General features: G+C 40.4%; 1 protein-coding gene across 1 annotated transcript in view; it reads right to left on the minus strand.

The window, feature by feature from the left end:
- Positions 1 to 5101, minus strand: part of LOC127443128 (potassium voltage-gated channel subfamily KQT member 3-like) — an 82724-nt gene extending 77623 nt beyond the window's left edge. The window contains exons 1-2 of the mRNA XM_051701656.1: positions 5030 to 5101; positions 4282 to 4732 (exon numbers count right to left, since the gene is read on the minus strand). Of these exons, the coding sequence (XP_051557616.1) occupies positions 4282 to 4586 (305 nt within the window). The 5' untranslated portion in view covers positions 4587 to 4732; positions 5030 to 5101. The remainder of the gene's footprint in view (positions 1 to 4281; positions 4733 to 5029) is intronic.
- Between the last annotated feature and the right edge of the window lie 4620 nt (positions 5102 to 9721).

Raw genomic sequence — 9721 nt, forward strand, 5'->3', positions numbered from 1 at the left:
ATGAGATAACAGACTGTTGTAAAAACTGCATTTATTTCCAAATATTTGTTCCTCAAAAAATCTAATCGTTAATGGAACTGATATTAATTCGGAAGCATTCAGAGGAACAATTTTAACGCAACTGCCAACAGCATAAACCTCAGGGAAACCACACAGTAAACATAAACAAAAATAATTTAATCATGTTTTAATTTGGCAATGCCTAGCATATTCTAATATCTGTATTATGCCCAAGGTAACATAACAGTTTGGTTTCACTGAATCATCATTGCCCTGGACTATCTACTTTTCTTCTCATGGCCAGTTCAATCAAGTAAGTGACTCATCCCAAAACTAATGTCACTGTCTTAATCTTCAGAGATGAGATCATACATCAGCCATGTGCCTCCAAGTGACAAGATCTACAAGACGACAGTTTAATGTGCTGTTTGACAACCAGCCTCTGAATGTAAAACTTCAAAATGTGCCGTCAAGGAACAAGCATGTGTGTTTAGGGAAAGTGTGATGTTCTTTCCTGAGATATAGATCAAAGGTTTCCTGTATTCTGAGAAATGCCTAATAATTCCCTGCTGTGTAGTATGGTGGTCACCAATTGATATACATGGAAAAGTGAGAATACAATGCAGAAAATTCAGACACTGACTGTGGCAAGAGGAGGGCGTAATCAGGCTAATCAAGCCCACGATAGGGATAAAGGCGACCGGAGGCGGCAGTTCGGCAGAGAGAGAGCTACAGGCAGCTGTCCTGTATGCGTTTGTGATTATGTTTGTGTCTTTTTTTGTTTAATTAAATATTACTTTGATGCTTCGTCCGGTTCTCACCTCCTCCTTTCCCTTTTACCCTGTTACATTGGTGCCGAAACCCGGGAAGGAAGAGGGAAGCGCCGTAGTAGAGTCCTCGCCACTATCAACCACCCCAAAGGAGCAGCCGCGGCCATCCGCCAGGGGACAGAGGAGCCCGACCGCCTAAAAGCGGAGGAATGACCGCCAACCACAAGGGGAGGACGGGCCGCTGCCAGGGGCAGAGGAGACCCCTACCATCCACCAAAACGCGGGGTCAAAGAGAAGACCACCGTCCGCGAGTGGGGAGGGTCTCACTGCTGACCGCTTGGAGTGGGAGAGCTGCTGCCAGGGGCGAAGGAGACCCCTACCATCCACCAAAACGGACTGCCTCCGATCCACCTGGGGAGGAGCGGCTGTCATCCACTAGAGGGTGGAGGAATGACCGAGGACCAGGCTACGGCGTATCAGAGAACCGGCGAGTACGTTTTTTTCCCTCTCTCTCCTCTCTCTCTCCCGCTGTCGCTCCGTGTTGGCCTTTCCCTCTCTCTTTTTTTTTTTTCCCTCCCCTTGTCTCCCTCCCAGGTCTGAGAAGGCGGGGAAGACTTAACGGCAGGTGGGGCCGGAAGGGCACGTCCCCCCCCGCCCCCGAGGTACGTCATGCCGGGGGCTCCTTAAGGAGGAGGGATAAAGGCGACCGGAGGTGGCAGTTCGGCAGAGAGAGAGCTACAGGCAGCTGTCCTGCATGCGTTTGTGTTTATGTTTGTGTCTTTTTTTGTTTAATTAAATATTACTTTGATGCTTCGTCTGGTTCTCGCCTCCTCCTTTCCCTTTTGCCCTGTTACACCAACAGTATCATAGGGACATATGAATCCAATATACAGCAAGGACAAAGGTTTTTATTCTATTTATAAACTATAAAAAATTAATTTTAACAAATTTAGTGAGCATGTATATACAGTACATATATCTGTTTATTTCCAGTCTAAATCCACAACCTATCTGTGCTTGATGTTTTCAACTGCCATATAGATAGGTGTCACAAAGGGAATACATAGTCCACAAGCAGTCCATCACTATGGGAACGTCTGTGGCAATTAGGTAGAGGAAGTTACCAATAGTTGGCTCACCCATCCTGCAACACAGCTAATTATGCCTCTAGAGTTTCATGGCCAAAGCATGAGATTTAAATGTTTATCTTAAAAATACTGTAAATATACAATATTTTATCATTTAAAAATATAAAATATAAATATTTTATTCAAATTTCTATTTTGGTTGTAGTTCACTTAGTTTTAAATATTTTAAATCCTTATTTCATACCATTTACTGTTTAAAATGTATTTAATTTTTTTATTTATATTTCTTCTAATCTTCAAATTATTAGTAAACCTTTTTTTTTTTTTTTTTTTTTACAGTATTATCTTTATTATTACTACTACTGCAGATGTTTTATATTGCTCCACAGAGACTATCCCTGCAGTTCTGGAAAAACAAAGCATCTATTACAAAAACAGAAACTGGTTCGATCCCCATTGCCACCACCATTGCACTTAACTTCAGGTTGCTCCAGGAGCACTGTCCCTGTAATAAGTGTACTGTACTGTAAGTCGCTTTGGATAAAAGCGTCAGGCAAATGCATAAATGTAAATGTAATGTAAATGTAGAAAACAAGAAAAAAGGGAGGCCCCATCCTGTGTTTAACAACTTAATTTTATCCTTTCGTCTAGATACACTGCCTTAATGCCACAACACTGGTCAGCACATAAAGGGTTTTTAAATCAATTATTCACATTAATATGTTGCGGACTAACCTCACATGAGACAAAGGGGCTGGTTAAAAGCTCTGCCACAGTCTGAGAAACCACACACACACACATTGGGTAAAAGCTGTGCTGAGTTGCAGATATGAACCACATCCTGTATTTGGCATTAAGAGCAGTGGACAGAAAATGGGCCATGAATAATGTGTGTTTATGTGTAGGTATGCTACAATAGTTTAGTTCAGTTCTTTTGGCTTCAAAGGAAGTTTAAAGAGCAATTTCCAGTTAACCAACATGAACATGCATCCTTAGCTCTATAGCACAAGGGTCATGTATGGGTTGGCCGGTCGAATAAGCAGTTATAGTTGACAAATAATGTGCGTCCATGGACACATTTTGAAATTTACTTCAAATTTACATGGACATACAAGAAAAGTGTATGTCTTAGATCTTGTAACTGGTAGCCATTTATTTTAAGTTTTCACCATCTTTAAACACCTTCTAACCTTCACTAGTTCATTTTAAACTGTCATACGGTGAAATAAATGAATTTTAAAAGTAAAAATATTCTCAAAATATACACTCACTGAGCACTTTATTAGGAACACCTGTACACCTATTTATTCATGTGATTATCTAATCAGCCAATCGTGTGGCAGCAGTGCAATGCATAAAATCAGGAGCTTCAGTTAATGTTCACATCAGCCATCAGAATGGGGAAAAAACTTGATCTCAATGCTTTGGACTGTGGCATGATTGTTGGTGCCAGACGGGCTGGTTTGAATATTTCTGTAACTGCTGATCTCCTTGTTTTTACATGCACAACAGTCACTAGAGTTTACTAAGAATGGTGCCAAAAACAAAAATCATCCAGTGAGCAGAAGTTCTGTGGATGGAAACGCCTTGTTGATTAGAGAGGTCAACAGAGAATGGCCAGACTGGTTCCAGCAGACAGAAAGTCTATGGTAACTCAGATAACTGCTCTGTACAATTGTAGTGAGCAGAATAGCATCTCAGAATGCACAACATGTCGAACCTGGAGGCGAATGGGTTACAACTGCAGAAGACCACGTCGGGCAATTTATTAGGACCATAGTGTTCCTAATAAAGTGCTCAGTGAGTGTATGTTACAGTTTTGTAACACTGGACACTGCAGAACATGTAAACTTCCCAAAAGTATTTCATGCCAACTACCCATTTTGCTCAACCAGTACTTATTCAAGGACCATGGACATTTCCACAACACTTTCTCCAGACTTGCAGAGGCAGCTGGAGGGCATGCTCTGTCTCAGCACCATGGAGAGCTCCGGCACAAATGGGGCACACATTAGTGGACACTTCAAAGTGCTAACAGCAAAAGCAGACTAATAACTGACCACATTCTGAGCAGTGAGTCTTTAAAGAACAACTGTCTGTTATAACCAGAGCTGTTCTTCACATAACCACACCACTGTTCAAGTAGTTCCACCCAACATTCAGTAAAGACATAAATGTCCTTTAATTTTTAGGGTCTATTTATTGGTTATAATTCAGTTTGGAAAGATTTTCTAGACATTGTTGTCTGTGGTATCTTACTAAGGATTTATAAGGCACTATTCTCTGTAAAACTGCTGTGGAACACCGTTATAAGAGCTATACAAATACACTGAACTGAATTATTATTAATAATTAATATGTAACTGGGGTGTTCCCTCAATGAGCGGGTGCTTTAGAGTGTCAAATGCATCGGGTCCACTTACACAAACGCATGGTAAAGCAGCGCCCATCCTCGTGGTCTCTCGAGCGCGTCGTAGATGAGGTTCTGGATGCGTCGCTTCCTGATGTTATTCCTCTTCACGGGTCGCGTGTAGCCCAGGGGCGTCTTGGCGAGTAGACCGATGTTCTGCGAACCCCGTTTGAAGTCCGACTCCCTGCCCGAGCCGACGAGCAGCAGCGCGCCGTCCCGCTCCTGCCCCGTGCACTGCTCCAGCTCTCCGGCCAGCGCGCTCTTCCGCTCGCGCGAGTCCTCGGCGCCGTTAGCGGCATTTCTGGACCTGATCCCCATGTTCACTGCTCTCAAGCCTCTGCGCCGCGCGTGTGCAAGTCCTGGATGGGGCGCATGCCATGATCCGGACGGGAAAGCGCGAGCTCCTCAGTGGCCGTAGGTCATTTAAGGAACTCGTTCGAGGAGGGAGGCGCGAGGCTTATGGTCTGTGGATAAAAAAAAAAACCCACACAAACACACAGGTATGTCAAACGTACGCACTCTCTCTTTTACAAACTCACGATCACAATGGATGTAGTACTACTGAGCCAGTGAAAAATGTGCGGTGTGATATGTCGATGGGCTCGTGCACAACTATCGAACAGCGGCGATGACAAAGAGCATCTGGTGTGTTAGCAACTGCGCCGTGCAACAATTGCATCGCCTCGTCTTGCCTCTAATACAATATCTGAGCATCAGTATGACTATGACTATGTAAGCTACACACACACATACAATCTTACCGTATTCTCCGCGAGACTGCATTATTGCTGAATCGGATTGCTCTCGCGCTGTCGCTGCTTGTTGAGATAGACAGCTTGACGGTGGCGTGAGGAGGGAGGAGGCTCGCTCGCGCTCGCCCCGCAGACGGGCTTCTTCAGACACAGAGCTTGTGAGCACGTGACACACGACTAACATAGCATCTTTGTGCCTCGTCAACGCAATTTTGTGCGTGCCATCGCATCCGATAACAACGAAGAGGCAATATTTTCGCGTGAATCACATAGCAGCAGCAGGTTGAACAGACCCACTTCGAGGGATAGTTCACCCAAAAATGTAAATGCTCTCATAATTTACTCAAACTAATTCCATCCCAGATGTGTATGACTTTCTTTCTTCTGCTGAACACAAACGAATTTTTTTAGAAGAACATCTCAGCTCTGTATATCCATAAAATGCATGTGAATGGTGATCAGGCCTTTGAAGCTCCAAAAAGAAGATAAAGTTAACATAAAAGTAATCCATACAACTCCAGTGGTTTAATCAATGTCTTCTGAAGCGATCCAGTTTGTTTTTGGTGAGAACAGACCAAAATATAACACTTTTTTACTATACATCTTACAGTCTCTAGGCATGATCATTATTTCAAACTCGATTACACTTTTCTAGTGCTTGACGCATCCAGAGCGCTAGATGGCGCTATAGGAAGTGTTATCGAGCTTAAAATCACGATCGCCAAGGAGACTGCTGTCAAGCTGTACAGTGAAAAAGTAGTTACTTTTGGTCTGTTCTCTCCCAAAACCAACTGGTTCACTTCAGAAGACATTGATTAAACCAATGAAGTCTTATGGATTACTTTTATGCTGACTTTATCTGATTTTTGGAGCTTCAAAGGCCTGATCACCATTCACTTGCGTTGTAAGGACCTACAGAGCTGATACATTCTTCTAAAAATCTTCGTTTGTGTTTTGCAGAAGAAAGAAAGTCACACATGTCTTAGATGGCATGAGGGTGAGAAAATGATGAGAGAATTTTCATTTTTGGGTGAACTGCCCCTTTAACATGTTCTGGAAAAAGCAGTTTGAAGAAACCTGGTGGGTTACTAATAATCTAAATCGAAACAGTCTGCCACAAAGGGCACAGAAGCAACACCGTTTTGAGTGTGAGGAGTCTATTGACAGTGATATCAGTCTGCTTTTACTGCCAAAATACACACATTTACCTTCACATTACGTCCTCACATCCACATTACCTCAACTGCTTTGGTAAAAACTGATGCCATTGGCAGGGCAAGTGTGAGGATCAAGTTCTTGCAGGCCAAGACCTACTGTAATAATAACACATGTGCATTCAGTGTTTTAAGAAGTAAATATTTACCTTTATTTTTATTTGTATATTTAGCCATTTTGTTGCAGCATCTGATAAAACAAAATAAACAATTATCCAAATGCACAACGTACATGCAGATATAGACTACAATAAATATAATACTTACACACAATGTTGATGTGTGGTCAAATCATTTACTTGCCTTTCCATATCTCAGACATGCATGGACAACTAATACAGTATTTACTGTAAAAGCTTGAATTGAAGCTTGTCTTCAATAACTATGCTGAAATATTTATAAGAGATGATAATCTCAAATTCATTACCAGCAATGATTATTTTGGTAAAGGCGTACTTTTCTTGCAATATGTTATCATATCTTTAGTTTTACCTTCATTCATAAAAAAAAAAAAAAAAAAAAAAAAAAAGACCCCTTACACTAAACACAGAAATCCTTAAGAATGGGTCCATGCTGAGTTTCGCCCCCCTTTTTTTCAAAAGTCACCATACAACTGTGTCATCAGCATTTTCATCATATGCCTATCTAAATATTAGCCATCTGTCAGTACAGAGAATAACTACAGTAGCAGCAGCGAAAGTAGTTATTTTCACGCACATCATCCAATATGATGTACAAGAATGATTTATGTCATCCTGTAGCTTTCAGCCAATCAGAGAGCTACTCTGGAAAACAGGAACATTAAACATAAGGGAAAAATAAAACATCAAATCTAACTTTGAATAAGATGTGTAGGCTTGCAACAAGCAGGTCTCTCAGATTGAAATTCTTAAACTGAGTAAGAACTGCTGGATATTTACATTAGTCATTATTATTAATATTACATTATTGCATTATGATAACATTAGTAATTATTCAGCATATTTTCAGTTATTTAGATGGCTGCACTATGTATCTCTAAGTGTTTCTCTCCTCTTTTATGTTTTATTTGCTTTGCTGTGTTAATTCCTCCTAATTCCACCCAACATCTCTTGTCCCAGAAGCCCCTCTCTGATTTCTGCTGAATCTATCTCACACTGACAGACTCGAATCTGCAAACACCTTATATTTTTGCACTTAAAGAAAGAGAGAGAGAGAGAGAGAGAGAGAGAGAAATTAAACAAATACACAACCAATCTGACAATTTGTCAATAAATTAAACAAAACAATAAAACTCACATATAAGGACTTAAAGGGATAGTTCACCCAAAAAGTCATTATTGTCAGTCATTAACATTCTGCCGAACATTTCCTTTGGTTTCCTTTCTTCCACGGAAGAAAGTTATATGGGTTTAGAACATGTGGGTGAATAAATGATGACAGAATTGTACTTTTAGGGTGAATGATACCTCTAAATTTCATTCTGTTCCTCATTTAATCGCTATCACATGGCTTCAAAAGACTTGGAATATATCACCCGAGTTGAATGGACTACTTTTAGGATGCTTGGAGCTTGACAGCCTAGTCCTCATTACATTCATTATAGGGAAAAAAGTGGCCAGTATATTCAAAAATCCCCCTTTTGTGTTCCATAGAAGAAGAAAAGCCATAAAGGTGAGTACAACAACATGAGAGTGAGTAAATAATGACAGATTTTAATTTTGGGGTGAACTGTCCCTTTAAAGGTGCACTCAGTAACTTTTGTCTTTGTGCCATCTTGGATTTACACTGACACCTAGCGGCTTGGATGCAGCATAATTTCAAATCAATAGTTTTTAGTTTCAGATGCCATTGTAGAAATTTAGTGTTCACAGTCAGCCATGATTACTTTAATCAATGAGTGAAAGTGTCAAATAACAGGACGGTTACTGAGATTAAGCGAGTAGTATTCGGCTGGTCATGTGATTCTAACCTGGCAGTCACCATGTGCGGACCCTCTCCATGTAGAATAAAACAGCTTCTATAAGGTTACTGATATGACTGGAATCTTGATTTTAATGTGAGTGGTCATGATTTCCTACATATATTTCAAAATTGCAATTCATGTCTTTCAATGAGGATAAAATTACTGAGTGCAATATATGTTTTGTTTTTGTTTTTTTGACAAGTTTTTTGCTTAATTTCTCTCTCTCTCTCTCTCTCTCTCTCTCTCTCTCTCTCTCACTCACTCTCTGTTGTTGTGGTGTTTGTTTGTTTACTTTATTTTGCACTATTTTCATTCTCTGCAGATGCTTTGGCAAAATGGCTGTATTGTTATTTGTCTTGCCAATAAAGCACTCTAAACTGAAACTGAAACCGAAACTCCCACAGTGAGGGTGGTTTTCAAGATTTCATTTATCATTCATGAGATTTACACTCTTTTGGAGAATAAAGTTTCTTAGGATTCAAATCTCACGTATCAGTATAATATTCTGCACACGCTGTTGGTTTTTACAGAATACATGTGTTGTGTAATTTAAGCCTGATTGTTTTCTTTGGCATGCATGCTGGTTTATGAATTGTATTTATATTATATGTGGGGATATTTGTAGCTCTTTGTTTGTTTTTCTTAGTCTCTACCACTATGGCAGTATCTGACTGCTCTTTCATGCATGTTCTTAATGCATGTTTAAAGCCAAGATGGCAGGCGACATTGTGTTTTTTTTTTTTTTTTTTTATCATGGTGGATACATTCCAGTGACTTATTTTGTGTTTTTACAAGACACTATTTACTATATTTATTATTTTCCTCATGGGGACTGTTGGCTGCTTCCCACAATGCAGGTGATTTCAGGCTTTACTATCCTTGTGGGGGCATTGTTTCCCACTATGTAGGCAAAACCTGACCCCCCCACACACACAGGGCCAGAGGTCTGAAGTGATCCCATTTTTCCAGAAAAGTGTAAATTCTTATTGTTAAATAACAGAAAATAGGCATTTATATACATTACTTTCTATGACAGAAGCTGACCCCAGTAGTGCAATGGGAATGTAATCAAAGCACATTTATGAATCTCTATAACCATCTCTCTTTATCTTCAGCCTTTTCTAATCTGCTTATCCAATCAGCCATGTCAATTCAAACCCAGTCCCAATTCTCATTTAGGACAAAGACTTGGGTTGAAGTTTGTGCAGCTGAAGTAGATGCAGGCTCCCTTAATTCCTGTCTTTCTATGTACACAGCCTTTAGATTACTGTTAAAAATCTTCAAGATTCATAAGCCATACATTTAAGTGCTTATGACATCAAGCAGCTAGTAAAGATTCCTTTAACCTCAGGATGATAGAGAGCAGCCAAACTTCAGCTCAGAGAGCTTGTACCACCATGCTCTGGCATACAATTCCGTCAGGAGAGGAGGATCCTACAGCTACAGAAAGAAATGGGGGGACGAGAGAGCGAGCAAATAAGCAAAGGGAGGATGAAAAAAAAGACAAATGGATCAATAAAAGCAAAGTAGCATAAAAAATGT

The sequence above is a fragment of the Myxocyprinus asiaticus genome, chromosome 6 (assembly GCF_019703515.2).
Source record: "Myxocyprinus asiaticus isolate MX2 ecotype Aquarium Trade chromosome 6, UBuf_Myxa_2, whole genome shotgun sequence".
Lineage (NCBI taxonomy): Eukaryota > Metazoa > Chordata > Actinopteri > Cypriniformes > Catostomidae > Myxocyprinus > Myxocyprinus asiaticus.